Source organism: Herpailurus yagouaroundi, unplaced genomic scaffold (assembly GCF_014898765.1).
Source record: "Herpailurus yagouaroundi ecotype Mexico unplaced genomic scaffold, PumYag 163, whole genome shotgun sequence".
Lineage (NCBI taxonomy): Eukaryota > Metazoa > Chordata > Mammalia > Carnivora > Felidae > Herpailurus > Herpailurus yagouaroundi.
Window position 1 is genome coordinate 41364931 of NW_024412404.1, and position 14753 is coordinate 41379683.

The following is a 14753-nucleotide window of genomic DNA, read 5'->3' on the forward strand; positions in this document are numbered from 1 at the left end:
GAGGGGCTCACAATCCAGCGTCAGGAAGTCCCAGGTCGTGCCACTGCCATCTCTTCACCTGCCTAGCTGTGCATCTAGGCAGATCACAAGGCCTGTAGGAAGGTTCTGTGCTCTCCATTCTGTGAATTAATACTAAGGAAGGACGGGGGAGAGAAGGGGGAGCGCTCAGAAAAGCCTTATTGATTTGAACTGAAATTGGCTTTAAGCTTTCACAGAGTTGAAAGAGAAGGGGTGAAGCGTCAGGAACCCAGGCCAACTGCTCTTCTTGCCAGCGTCCACGTTTTCTTTTCGGTCCCTAAGGGTAAGCGCCCGTGACAAATATGGCGGCGGCAGCCTCGGGCGCGGGCACCTGCCGGGGCGCGGTCCCGGGAGCCGCACGGAGCCAATCGCCGGGCGGGGGCGGAGGGAGAGGCTGGGGAAGCCTCCGGCGGGCAATGCGCAGGCGCACTGGCTCGCACCTGGCTCCAGGCAGCCGCAGGATTAGGCTTCGCCTGCCACGATTGCGGTGAGGGGCTCTCCCGTGGCCCGGGCGCGGGGGCAGGAGCGGGCCGGACTGGGGGCCGGTTACACACAAAGAACGGACCCGAGGGGGACAGGAATGCTCTCTGCTCTGGGAGTCCTGGGAGCTGTCTGCGGGGGGGGGTCCCTGAAGTGATGAGGTTGTGGGATGGGAGAGTCCCGGGTCAGGGTGGGAGAAGCTTGGGCTCAAGGGGTGAGGGTGGCATCTTTGCAGAAGGGCCCCCCGGGGCGGGGGGGAGCTGAGGTCGCGGGATGCATCAGGCTTGGGATCCATTTCATTAACATAATGGCCCTTAACCTTGCTTCCATAGTAGAACCACTTGGGGAGCTTTAAAAGAACACTGATGCTGGGCCCCATCCCTGGAAATTCCGATTAGATTGGTCAGGAGTGAGGCCTGGACCTCGATATTAAGCAGCTCCTCAGGTGATTTTAATGTACAGACGGGCTGGAGAACCACATGTTTCAGCGGCAGCATGCCAGCTATTGAGTAAAGAGCTTCTGGGTTAGCCCCAGACTGCTCAGTGGCTTGGTGGGGACAGGTGGTCCTAGGGTGAAGTCGCTGACCATCCAGTGCTGCTGTAGTTACCTGTTGGGGAGGGAGAGGAGGAAGGTCCCTCCCCCAGTAAGTAGAAAGTTCATTTCCAGCGTGAGGAGAATAGGCCCATGAGTATTTGGAATGGAGGGTGTCCCCCCCACCCCCAGGGGAGGTCCTCCTGCCAGGCCTGGACCCTGCTCTGAGGAGACTGGGCAAGGAGGCAAGGTGGTTGTGAAACAGAAAATGCAGCAGATAATTCAGAGGTCAGCTGCTTGTTGAGAAAAGGACACCTAATATTTGCACAGGGAGTTACACCTTTCAATTTCATTTGATACCCCCGAGGACAGGTAGAGAATGGGATTGTTTTCTCCTGCTTCACAGATGTAGGAATAAACTCAGGTAGTTAGTAGTGGTAATGTTCAAACTTGACTCAGGGCTCCTAACTCTAAACTATGCTTGTCAGTGGCCTTTTCCCTCTGCATTAAACTGCTTTGCCTACAGTCAGTAGGCCTTTTGGAGGGAATCAACACCCATCCTCCCCACGCCCCTCACTCTAGGGTCCCAGTCTGGCATTCTTGGTTTCCTCCACAAAATCCACCAACCCCCTACCCACTATAGGCCTGATAAAGTTTCAGAAATCAGGGAGATGCTACGATTTCCGTCCTTTCTAGTTCTTTCTCTTCCAGAGGCCCGATGGGTCAAGAGGAGAGAGTTTTTATGCTATGGGATTCCTTCCAAACGGATCTGGTTCTGTCACCTCACCCCCCGCCCCCCGTGTCCCCCACCCCATTGTCCTCAGGATAGAATCTTGTGTGTAGTCTGCAAAATCCTTCCTGATCTGGTGTCTTTCTTCTGCCTGCTTGCTCTGAGCTCCCTTTCCATATTGTATCTGCTTTCTTAACACATGGTACGAGATGAATAAATGTTACTTTTTGTTATCACTATTCCTCTTTGTGCACCAGTTGCCTTGCTGTACATGTTTTATTCAGCAGGGTACATCACAGCTCCCCGGGTTGCCTTTTTCTGACTCCCACAGCCAGGCAGAGCTGAGGGGTACAGTGGGATTTGGGAGTGGTACTCCTATGGCTGCTACTCTTCCCTAGTGCTGGGGATGCCCATATCGGCCTGTTTGGGGCAAATTGACCTAGCAGGTATTAATTGAGTACCTGCTGTGTGGTGAAGAAGCCTGGTGGGGGCAGGGAGTAGAAAACGGGTCTGACCTGGCCCTGCTCTTTTTTTTTTTTTTTTTTTTTTAAATTTTTTTTTTTCAACGTTTATTTATTTTTGGGACAGAGAGAGACAGAGCATGAACGGGGGAAGGGCAGAGAGAGAGGGAGACACAGAATCGGAAACAGGCTCCAGGCTCTGAGCCATCAGCCCAGAGCCTGACGCGGGGCTCGAACTCACGCACCGCGAGATCGTGACCTGGCTGAAGTCGGACGCTTAACCGACTGCGCCACCCAGGCGCCCCTGGCCCTGCTCTTAAGGAGCTTAGGTACTGGAGGAGGGGACAGGAGGTATTTGGATCCTGATGAAGAAGCCAAGGGACCTGAACAGGGAGAGAACACGTGAGTAGGTGTACTCAGGAAGGCCATGCCACTGAACTAGGCCTTGAATCAGCAGAGTTTCATAAGATGGTGGTGGAGTTGGGCACAGTGACTTGAGAAATGCTGAGATTTTCTAGTCAAAAACACCTGTTGTGAATCTTTGCTCCAGCACCTAATAGCTTTGTGATTTGGGGCCAGTTATTTAACCTTCAGAGCCTTGGTTTCTTCACTTAGGAGATGGGAATCGTAACAAGAGTTGTAAGGATTCTTGATGATGGATGTAAAAGCCAGGCATACCCAGATGCCTGAGCAATGATATGTAGTTACATCTTGGGTATTTTAGGTGGAAGCAACAGCATGAACAAAGGTGCGGAGGTGGCATTTAAAAGAGAATTTGAGGGATGGCAGCAAGAGGCATCAGTGCTGGGTGCTAGAAAGACCAAGAAACCAGACAGCAGAGATATGAAAAAGAGTAACAGTAGCTACTATTTATTGAGGAACTTGTATGTGCCAGGTTCTGTGCTTGGTGCGTTTTTGCATTTCAGCCCCTCAGCAATCCGAGAGGCTGGCATTATCATCCCACTTTATAGATAAGGAGACTGGGCCTAGGGAGAAGAAGAGGCTGGCTCAAAGCCACATAACTGGCACTATACCAGCAGGGGGTGGGGGGAGGGGGTAGGCTCTGGGGGCCTCCAACAGGCTCTCCTGCCAGGTGCCAAGGTAGGGGTGGAGTTGGTTACAGGATATTTCCCCTGGGTTATGCACCTGAGCTGGTGTGGGTTCCAAGCTGTTCCTCCCCTGGAGAGGCTGAGCTCTTGTTCTCTGCTGGGGCGTATTGAGGGTGGGAAGGGTGAGTAGGAGAAGGTGTTTCCTGGGGGAGGAGCAGAATCCGGAAGAGAAACTGCTGGAGGGACCCTGGACACTCCTTCCCCAGCTCCTCTTCCAGGCAGAAGCTTATCTGGACAGGTTGTTTTGCCTCCGGCTTTGGCCTGTGGCGTGGGTTTGTGTCTGGCACTCCTGAATTTTGCGTGCATTCCTGCTACTTGTGGACTCTCTTTTTCTTAACCTTTTTTTTTTTTTTTTTAGTTTATTTATTTTGAGAGAGAGAGAGAATGAGAGAATGAATCCCAGCAGGACAAGGGGCTCTACCTTACGAACCATGAGATCATAACCTGACCCGAACTCGATTCGGGCACTTAACCCACTGAGCCACCCAGGTGCCCCTAGATTCTCTCTTTTGATTTACCCTTGTGTGCCCTGTCTTTTCTCTCAAATTGCCTTACCATGAGAAGGGACTGGATTACCAGGATATTCCCCTGCTCCTACTCCGATCTTTTATGAGTGAGCCCAAGAAAAAGCCAGTTTCTAAACATCTTCCATGTAACTAGTGCTCTGGGCTTCTGGACATTAGTTTAATCCTTCCTGCATTCCTTTAAAGGATGGGTATTATGGGGCACTTGGGTGGCTCAGTTGGTTTAGTGTCTGACTTCAGCTCAGGTCATGATCTCACGGTTCGTGGGTTGGAGCCCCACGTCAGGCTCTGTGCTGACAGCTCAGAGCCTGGGGCCTGCTTCGGATTCTGTGTCTCCCTCTCTCTCGGCCCCTCCCCTGCTCGTGCTCTGTCTCTGTCTCTCTCAAAAATGAAAAAAATGTTTAAAAAAAAAAAAGGATGGGTATTATTATTCACATCCTACACATGAGGAAACCTAGGCTCAGACAGGTTAAGTGACTTGCCTGAGGTTACATTCTTAGTAGGAAGTGCATTTGGGATTTAAACTCCGCCTCTTCTGATGGCAAAAGTCACACCCTTCCCTCCCACTTCAACCCCCTCTGAGGTTTTCTTCTGCCATTTCAGCAGGAAGCCAGCTGGTGGAGGCTGGGGACTTGCCTGCAAGGGTTACCTTCTAGCAACCAGGGCAGGACACTGGACATCTGGGTAGGGGCCTGGGAGCCTTCACTCCCTTTGGACAAAGGCTTTGGAGGTGAGGTGAGGTGGGGTGGGGTGTGTGTGGGGGCAAGGGGTTCTGAAAGGCCCTGGGGAATCAGAGAAAGTGACCTGGGTTAAGGATAGCAACAGAGGTGTAAGTTGTGCTTCACAGCCCCAAAGCACCTTTAGATTAATAGCCCATCATTGGGGCACCTGGGTGGCCCAGTTGGTTGAGCGTCTGACTCTTGATCTCAGCTCAGGGCTTGATCTCAGGGTCGGAAGTTCAAGCCCTTCGTTGGGCTCCGCGCTGGGCGTGAAGCCTACTTAAACACTCACCCCATCCTTGTGTGGTGGGTTTGGAAGGTCTGAGAGGCTCAATAGCAGTAATGTCTGAAGTTTGAGTGTTCACCACACTTATGTGCTAAGGGCTTTAGAATAATTTCCCCTAGACTGCTAACAACAGTCGGCCCCACATTGGACATGAAGAAAGTCAGAGAGAGGTTAAGCAAATCGCTCCATGTCACACAGGTAGTAAATGGTAGAGTCAGGACTTACAAGACCCTCAACTGTGTTTTCTTTCTGCTATGTTCCTTAGAAAGTGCCAGGGAGACTTTTAGGGTGATGGATATGTTCATGATGTCAATTGTGGCAGTGGTTTCACAGGTGTAAACAGTTTAAACTGATCACACTGCACACTTTGAATATATGCAGATCACTGTGTATCAATTATACCTCAATAAAACTGCGGGGGGAAAATATTTCCTAACAAATGTTTCTTCAGGGGCTCAAGAGCCCCAGAGAGAGGCTACGTGGCCATCTTCCGGCTTTGATGCCAAAGTAGGATCACTGTAGCTCAGGAGACATTCTCACAGACGTGGCTGGTTTTAGGTTGTTCCATCTGCTTTTCCTTCCCTCATTCCCCACCACTAGGCAAAGACGGGCGCCAGGTTGGATCTCTTGAATGAACTGCCCTCATTTTCCATGAGCCTGAGAGATCCCTCTGGGATTCCTTACTTATTCTCCCCTCAGGGCCTGTTTCTCTACCAGAGAGTGGTGGAGTCCAGCCCTCTGAGGGAGAGGGCGGGCAAAGAAGCAGGCCCTGCTCTTGGAAACCCACAGGTTGGAGTGGGGGCAGTCAGGAGAGTCTCGGCAGGAGGCATCCGTGAGGGGCTGGAGAAAGTCTGGATATGGTGTGGTCTCTTGAAGGATGGGAGATGGGAGGCCACTTCTGGCAGGAGTACCACCAAGGACAAAGGCCTGGCCAGAGGAGAGGGTGACTTGGAGACTCGGGGAGACTGCAGAGGCTCTGGAAGGGTGGACATGGAGGGGGAGCCATAGTGGGTCATGGGGCAAGGACAGGTCCTGGGGGTCACTACTGTTGGACTGGGGCTGAAATTGGCTCTCTAGGGCCCGACCATGATGGGAAGCAGAAGTTTCAGCTATGTGTGTGTGTGCGCACATCAATGTGCCTGAGTTTAGGCTTGGGTCACAAGGGCTCTAAGAGGAATAGTCCTTGAGAGTATGTGTAAATTTCAGAGGGCTGCAGTAACCGATTACTGCAAACTGGGTGGCTTAAAATTTATTCTCTCACAATCTGAATCAACTCTGGTTGCTTGTGCTCCCTCCAGAGGCTCTAGGGAAGAATCCTCCCTTGCTTCTTCCCTAGCTCCTGGTGGTTGCCTGCTGCCCTTGGCGTTCCTTGGCTTGTGTCTGTATCACTCCAATTTCTACCTGTCTTTACATGGCCGTCTTCTTTCTGTGTGTGTCTGTCTCTGTGTCCAAATTTCCCTCTCCTTGTAAGGATACCCATCACTGGATTAGAGCCCATCGAATTCATTATGATCTCAACTTGGTTACATCTGCACAGATCCTGTTTCCAAATAAAGTCACACAGGTACTGGGGGTTAGGGCTTGAACATATCTTTTGGGGGGGACATTGATTTAACTAGCAACAGGGAGTTAGAAGGAAGTCCTCATAGCTTCCCTTTGGGGGGTCAGACAAACACACACGGGTTATTCTGAAAAGAGAACAGTTGGGGCGCCTGGGTGGCGCAGTCGGTTAGGCGTCCGACTTCAGCCAGGTCACGATCTCGCGGTCCGGGAGTTCGAGCCCCGCGTCAGGCTCTGGGCTGATGGCTCAGAGCCTGGAGCCTGTTTCCAATTCTGTGTCTCCCTCTCTCTCTGCCCCTCCCCCGTTCATGCTCTGTCTCTCTCTGTCCCAAAAATAAATAAACGTTCAAAAAAAAAAAAAAAAAAAAGAGAACAGCAGCTTTGAATCTAAAAAAAGAGACAGCCAGACTTCATGCCTCGCTGCTTAAAGTGTGGTCATGGCCCAGTAGCCCAACGCCACCTGGGTGCCCTTTAGAAATACAGAACCTCAGATTCCTCCCCAGACCTCCTGAGTCAAAAATCTACATTTTGAAGTACCCAGGTGACTTGAAAGTACGTTCCAGTTTGAGAAGTCCTGCTCCAATAAAAATCTGATTTATTTCCTTCCCACTCATGGCCAGTCTTGCCTTCCCGCCTCTGTGTACAAGTCAGCCTGGTTGGAAGACAGGAACCCACACTGTGCTTTATTCTCTCTTTTCATGTAACATGTTCTTGAATTTCTCTCCTATGTGTCAAGGTGGCCCACATGCTTGCCTTTTCTGGAGAGCATTGGCCTTGCTGAACCAGTCTCTTTGTTGCATCTTGGGCTGTGTCCAATTTTTTGCTGTTTATTACTGTTGCTGCCATGAACGTCTCTGTACATATTCCTTTGGGCCTAGTTCCTTGAAGTGGAATTTCCAGAATCAAAGTGCATGAGTAGGTGTGGACTCTTGCCAGATGATATCATTCTTCTATACCTACAGAACCTGACATCGTAGCAACTTTCTCTGTTCTACCCAACAGTGTATAGGAACCTGATTTGAAAGGTCAAGTGGCAGAAAAGGGTTTGGAACCAGACAGGTCAGGGGTCAACTCTCCCACTTTTCTGCTGTCTGACATTGGGCAAATTACTTAACATATCTGAGCTTGGGGGTGCTTTCCAATAACATCGTAATTGTGCTATAATTTTTGTATTGTCGGGATTTTATAAGGATAATCATGACACCACCACCATCCATTATTGAACGCTTTCTGTGAGTTACCTCACTTGACCCTTACCCTCCACTGCAGAGTGGACATGATCATCCCCTTTGCCCTTTTACAGAAAAGGAAACTGAGGCTTAGGTCAAGTAGCTTGCCTGAGGTTACAGGGACATTGTGTGCCCAGGCCCACAGTCATCACATCCAGATTGTGAAGGTGTGTGTGATAAGATAGTGTGGATGAAAGAAGATACTGAGCACACTCCCCTAGCGTGTGACCTGGCTCAGCACTTCTTTTCCCACGACTTTATCAGTCTTCTTGGGTTACTCTCAGTGGTGTCCAGCCCAGCACTGTTTCAGCTGTACAGTCATTGATGTCAGTGATGATTCCCCAGCTTGGTTTGATGTACAAACTTTCTCCCAGTGGAAATGAGTTTTTAAGTGACTCAGAGGTCTGGGGTTGGGAACAGAGCTGGCTCTGATCCCTGCAGCTAACGGGCTCCTTCTTCCCCAGGGACAAGAATGGCCAGACTGCCCTTGGCTGTGAGCGCTCCTCCGTGCTCCTGGGGCTGAGGCTGAGCTGGCAGCCATGGGGCTGGGCAGGCTCCAGGCTTGGATGCTGGGCCTGCCTACGGCTGTGGTCTATGGCTCCCTGGCCCTCTTCATCTCCGTCCTGCACAACGTGTTCCTGCTTTACTATGTGGACACCTTTGTCTCGGTGTACAAGATCAACAAAACTGCCTTCTGGGTTGGAGAGGTAGGCCAGCAGTGGGTGGGAGCCAGGCGGATTGCAAGGCTGGGTCCCACCCAGTCTGGAGCTTGGGGCTGGCCAGGTTGCCCACCTCAATTCAGCAAGAAAAGCTGGAGCTGGAGCTTTGATAAATGTCCATTTATCAGCTGGATAAATTCACCCTGGATGGGTGGGAGTTTGATGGGGGGTGGTGGCTGGTAGAGTGGGTTTTGGCAGAGGGACTGACCTGAGCAGAGGTTTGCAGGCAGGAAAGCTGTGCTCATCTTGAGGGGTGGCGAGCAGGCTGGGTGGGGAAACCTCCGGAGAGGAGGTTGCCTGGAGCCCACCTGCCCCATCTCCTCTCTGCCCACAGACGGTGTTTCTCCTCTGGAACAGCCTCAACGACCCCCTCTTCGGTTGGCTGAGTGACCGTCAGTTCCTCAGCTCCCAGCCCCGGTTTGTGTCCTGTGGGTGGGTCACAACGGGTCCTGTCCCATCCCACTCCTCCCCAGGGGGTGTCTGTGTTTGGGGTGGGGAGAGAAAAAGGAAACCATTTTCAGCTTTTGACCAGGCCCCCTCCCTTCCCAAGGTCAGTCAGGCTCTGGCCATGTGGGAGAATGGCCTTGACTAACTGTTGCCTTGCTCACGTGGGAAGAGATTTACCTCAGCTTGCCTTGTCAGGTCCTTAGAACTGGGAGCTGTACAGCAAACACTCTCTGTTGCTTCTGGCAGATTCCTTTACCCCATCCTGCTTGGGCCCACCACTGCCCCCAACCCTGAGAAATAGGTGTCCCACCACCCTTTGGCCATCAGCCCTGGCAGGCTTGGCAAGGGACCAGACAAGAGAGTGTACCCCCTGGAGAGTTGTGCTTCCTAAATCAGAGGCTGAGGACTCAGGGCTCAGTGGGACCACCCTGGTGTGAGTTCCATACTCTGGGCCTCTGTCCTTCCTCTGGGGCCTGGGCAGGGGGGGAACTGGGGCTTATCAAGTTTGTAAAAGCATCTCCCAACTTTCCTCCTCTCTCTGGCAGGTCGGGTGCCGGGCTCTCCTCCAGGGCCGTGGTGCTGGCACGGGTGCGGGCCCTGGGCTGGCACGGGCCGCTGCTGGCATTGTCGTTCCTGGCATTCTGGGTGCCCTGGGCCCCAGCTGGCCTGCAGTTCTTGCTGTGCCTGTGCCTCTATGATGGTTTCCTGACTCTCGTGGACCTGCACCATCATGCCTTGCTGGCTGACCTGGCCCTCTCTGCCCATGACCGTACCCACCTCAACTTCTACTGCTCCCTCTTCAGTGCAGCTGGCTCCCTCTCCGTCTTTGCCTCCTATGCCTTCTGGAACAAGGAAGACTTCTCTTCCTTCCGCACCTTCTGTGTGGCACTGGCCACTGGCTCTGGGCTGGGCTTTGTGGGGGCCACACGGCTGCTTAGGAGGCGGGTTGAGGCAGCCGGTAGGGAGCCGGAGTGCCCAGCCCTGGCTATAGATGGCGGGTGAGTGGCCTGGCCCAGCTCTTCTGGTTCCCACCAACACTTCTGAGTGTGATTTCAACGCTGAGTCCCCTGGCTGATGGGTGGCTGGCCTGGGGTGGCAGATGGCTCTGGCCCAGCCTTAGGCCATCGGTGACTCCCCTCTGCCCTGTAGCCTGTGTGGAGAGGAGCTGCTTGTGGGCTGCAAGGAAGCAGGCAGCATCACTTTGGGCCAGTACCTCCAGCAGCTGGCACGCCACCGGAACTTCCTGTGGTTCGTGGGCATGGACCTGGTGCAGGTATGGGAACAGGCCCCCGCCCGACGGGTAGGCCGCACTCCACTCGAGGGAACAGGCTCCTCAAAAGCTGGGAAAGCAGTTCTGGGCCTCGTGTGAGGACTGCTGGGCAATTTGATAGCGGATACACAGGTCGGGTAGTTAGGAGGCCTGGATTCCGGCGCCCTCAGAGCTTCTAACTCCCTGTTTGATCTTGGGAAGGTCTGTCGGGGCAGGCCTGGGTGTCCTCACCTGCACAGTGAGGATATGAAAAAGGGGTGCCCTTTTGGGAACTCTGTGACAGTCTTTTTTTTTTTTTTAACGTTTATTTATTATTTTTGGGACAGAGAGAGACAGAGCATGAACGGGGGAGGGGCAGAGAGAGAGGGAGACACAGAATCGGAAACAGGCTCCAGGCTCTGAGCCATCGGCCCAGAGCCCGACGCGGGGCTTGAACTCACGGACCGCGAGATCGTGACCTGGCTGAAGTCGGACGCTTAACCGACTGCGCCACCCAGGCGCCCCTGTGACAGTCTTTTTAAAACACTAAGTGCCATAGCTAAGACACATGCAGTGCAGAGGCTAGCCCAGCCTAGACATAGATGGTGTTTATACTGTCAAGCTTGTTTTACTCAAGTATTTGAAACTAAAGAGTAAAAAAATCTTAATCATTCCGTGGACCATCTTATCATTCCTTCTACCTTTTAGCAAAACTAGATAAGCAATAGGAATTTGGTTTGGGGTTTTATTCTGGCGAGCTCCAGGTGGAGGGATATGAGGATAGAGCCTGCTGGTGCCCTTGCTGCCCAGCCCTGCGGCCCAGCGGCCTCCTCACTGCCCCTGTCGGCTTGCAGGTGTTTCACTGCCACTTCAACAGCAACTTCTTCCCCCTCTTCCTGGAGCATCTGTTGTCGGACCACATCTCCCTGTCCACGGGCTCCTTCCTGTTGGGTGAGTGGGCGCCTCGTGCAGGCTGGAGGAACTGAAGCTTGCACCCCAGGACCCCTGCCCCAGCTGCAGACGCAACTCCCTCCCGCGCTGGGGCCTGGCTGGCAGGGGGCAGAGGCCGCTGTGGGGTTGCATGTCCAGCCGCCACCCGGCCCTGTTTGCGGGGGAGGGGAGGCGGGGCCTGTTGCGGATGTGAGTAGGGTAGGGCTGCTCTCGGTGCCCCCCGCAGTAGCTATTTAACAGCTAGGATTACAGGCTGAGGGGCTTGGGTGTGCTTCTTGACTCTGCTTATTCGCTGTGTGGCCTTGGGTATGTTTTATTTAAACTCTTGGGGCCTCCATTTGTCACCTGTAAAGTAGGAATAATATAGTACTTACCCTAAAGAGTTGTAGGGATTAAAGAAAAGGATGTGAAGCTCTTCGCACAGAGCCTGGCACGTCGTCAGTGTTCAATCAATGCCAACTCTGATTCTGATCGTTAAGATGTGGATAATTAAAAACAATTTTTTTAATGTTTACTTTTGAGAGAAAGAGAAAACTCGAGCAGGGGAGGGGGCCGAGAGAAAGGAAGACAGAATCCAAAGTAGGCTCTGTGCTGTCCGTGCAAAGCCCGATACAGGGCTCAAATCCATGAACTGTGAGATTATGACCCCAGCCAAAGTTGGTTGCTCAAATAACTGAGCCCTCCTCCCCCCCCACCCCGCCCGGGGCACCCCAAGATGTGGGTAATTGTGGAAGCTATGGCAGTGGCCCCTGACAAAGCCGCATCCTTTCTGCCCAGGCATCTCCTATGTCGCTCCCCACCTCAACAACCTCTACTTCCTGCCCTTGTGCCGGCGTTGGGGCGTCTACGCCGTGGTGCGGGGGCTCTTCCTGCTCAAGCTGGGCCTGAGCCTGCTCATGCTGTTGGCTGGCCCTGACCGCCCCGGCCTGCTCTGCCTCTTCATTGCCAGGTACGCGCTGCCCTCCCTCACCCCCACGCCTCTGTTCCACCCCTTCATTCTCGCCCCCTCTCTCCGCTGGCAGTAACCGTGTTTTCACTGAGGGCACCTGTAAGCTGTTGACTCTGGTGGTCACTGACCTGGTGGACGAGGACCTGGTGTTGAACCACCGTAAGCAGGCGGCCTCAGCTCTTCTCTTTGGCATGGTGGCCCTGGTGACCAAGCCAGGCCAGACCTTCGCCCCGCTGCTGGGCACCTGGCTGCTCTGCTTCTACACAGGTGAGGGCCCTGGGAGCTGGCGCAGGGGCTCTTGAGGCTCCAGGGGTCAAAGCTTACCTGGCACACCAGCAGACAAACTGGGTCCAGTAAGGGAGAGAGAATGGCAGCTGGTCGACAGAAGCTGTGCCTGGGCCATTCCTCCTCGGCCTCTCCCTACATGGGTAGAGGAACTGAGTCTCCAATCTTCCAGTCTTTCAATAGTTCGTTCGTTCGTTCGTTCATTCATTCATTCAACAAATGTGTATTGAATACTTTCTCTGCCAAGAGTTGCTCCAGGTCCTCTAGGGAAATAACAATGGCCTTGCCATCAAGGAACTTTTATTCTAGTCAGGGGGGAGGGATGGGGTTGGCAGTAAACAGCCAAATGAGAAAACAGCAGGTAGTGGTAAAAGCAATGGTACAATGGACAGTGGGACTGAGAAGCTACTTTAGTGTGGTCCAGGAAGGCCTCTCTGAGATGACACCTAGGATGTGGACTGAAGGGCAAGGATTTGGTCTTGAAAGATCTCAGTGAATCCCAGACAGAAGCGGAGGCAAGTGCAAAGGCCCAAGGTATCCATCCTAACCATGGTTAGGAGACAAGGCTGGGAAAGTAGAGGGCTCTGTAAATCAGGGCAGGGTTTGGATTTTATTCTCGTTGTGAAGAGATTCTATTTGCCACGGTTTTAAGCAGGGGAGTGACGTGGTCTGATCTATGTTTTTTCAACTTCACCCTGACTGCTGTGTGGGGAGTGGGTTGTGGGGAGGCTGTGGCCGAGGCGATGGAAGCTTGGAGCAAGCGGTGCCAAGGGGGCCGGAAGAAAGTGTCCCGGTACCGGATGTGTTTTGGAATTGGGGGGAAGTGAAGGATTGGCTTTTGGGGAGTGGTGAGGTTTACTGAGGAACCCAGGAAGACTGAGGTTTTGGGTAGACAGTGGTACCAGACACCGAGAAGGGAAGAGCAGAGGCGAAGCAAGTTTGGGGAGGAATTGAGCTATGGTTTAGACGTACACGTGTGTTGTTTGAGATGTGGCGCTGTGCTGTGGACTTTGGAGGAGACCAGGGCTGACCTTGTTCTTTCTGCATTCTCTCTTGTCCTAGGTCACGATCTCTTCCAGCAGCCCCCGCTGGCCCCTGTGGGGAGTGCTCAGCCATGGCCAGAGCCCCCGGCCCCGCCCCCGGCGCAGGCCCCGACGCTCCGCCAGGGCTGCTTCTACCTGTTGGTGCTGGTGCCCATCACCTGTGCTGTGCTGCAGCTGTTCACTTGGTCCCAGTTCACGCTGCACGGGAGACGCCTGCACATGGTCAAAGCCCAGCGCCAGAACCTATCACGGGCCCAAACCCTGGAGGTTAAGATGGTGTGACAGGCAGGCACAGCAAGGCCATCCTGCTGATGACACTGTCTGCCACCCTGGTCAGGAGCCACTTTTGCCAGCCCCCCATCCTGCCGCTGTGCCTTTACTGGGGCACAGCCTGGAGGACAGATGGCAGAGTGGGAGTTTCTGAGGCTGAGCCGGGAGCGTCACTGGGGTCTAAGTTCCTGCTTGGCTGTCTGACCCAGCTTGGGCACGGGCTGGGCTGTATGTGCTCAGGGACCTCTTCCCCCTTTGGGGCTGGAGGAAGAAGAGAACCAAGAAGGGATGGGGCTGCCCTGTGGTCACACAGGGTTGCTGCATGGGCAGCATGGGGGCCTATCCCACTACCTGGCTGGGGCCGGTGCTTTGTGCGGTCTCAGAAGCCACTTTCACCCACTCAGGGGAAGCTGTGAGTCCCACTTCCCCCTCCCTCCACCTTTCCAGTGGTTTCTCTGAGCTGTCTGCTTCAGCTGTGCCTGAAGGAGTGTGCCCTAGCTGCCGCAGGGCTTCCCCACCTCCACCTGGCCTCTAAAAGAGGCTCATTTTATCGCAGACTGATTAAAGTCAGTCATTTCTATTCCCATTCTTGAGGTGTGTGCTGTGTGTGGGAGCAGTGGGTTGGTGGGGCTGGGGAACAGGATTCCTCACTTAATAGGAAAAGTACCCTGAGAACGTTCTTCTGCCGATGAGTTGGTGGTGGTGATGGGGGAGGGCACCCTCATCAGATTTTTCACTGAGGGAGCAGGAAAAGCATGCAGACTGGTATCTGCGTGGGTATTTGGGAGCGAAATGACTTGGAGGCCTGTGGTCATGTCCCGGTGCCTTTCCTATACACCACTGCCAGACACGGTGAGCAAGAGCAGCTGCTTCCAAGACTGAGGTCCCCAACCCTGGAGTCACTGGGAGCTCTCAAAAATGCTGAGGTCTTGAGTTCTGTTCCTCCAGATTCGGATTTCATGGATCTGGGGTATGGCCTGAGCACTGGGGTTTTGGAAAGCTCTGTGATTTTACTGGGCACCTGTGACTAATGCCCCTGTGCTCTAGGCCAGTGTTTGTCAACCTAGAGATACTTGGAGCCAGATAGTTCTTTGTTATGGATATTTATAACAGCATCCCTGGCCTCTCCTAGATGCCAGTAGCATCTCACTACCAGTTGTGACAACCAGATGTCTCCAGACATCACCAAATG

General features: G+C 53.4%; 1 protein-coding gene across 1 annotated transcript; it reads left to right on the plus strand.

Moving 5' to 3' along the window:
• The first annotated feature begins 405 nt into the window (after nucleotides 1–405).
• Nucleotides 406–14149, plus strand: SLC68A1 (solute carrier family 68 member 1). The gene is made up of 9 exons (XM_040486286.1): nucleotides 406–505; nucleotides 8113–8355; nucleotides 8702–8784; nucleotides 9360–9812; nucleotides 9964–10087; nucleotides 10918–11014; nucleotides 11792–11963; nucleotides 12037–12230; nucleotides 13311–14149. The coding sequence occupies exons 2-9, from the start codon at nucleotides 8188–8190 to the stop codon at nucleotides 13571–13573; spliced, it is 1554 nt and encodes a 517-aa protein (XP_040342220.1). The 5' UTR covers nucleotides 406–505; nucleotides 8113–8187; the 3' UTR covers nucleotides 13574–14149.
• The last annotated feature ends 604 nt before the right edge of the window (nucleotides 14150–14753 follow it).

Coding starts and splice junctions, on each gene's coding strand:
- SLC68A1 (XM_040486286.1), top strand. CDS start 8,188: ATGGGGCTGGGCAGGCTCCAGGCTTGGATGCTGGGCCTGCCTACGGCT. Junction 9,813..9,963: donor GCCCTGGCTATAGATGGCGG/GTGAGTGGCCTG, acceptor TCTGCCCTGTAG/CCTGTGTGGAGAGGAGCTGC. Junction 12,231..13,310: donor GCTGCTCTGCTTCTACACAG/GTGAGGGCCCTG, acceptor CTCTTGTCCTAG/GTCACGATCTCTTCCAGCAG.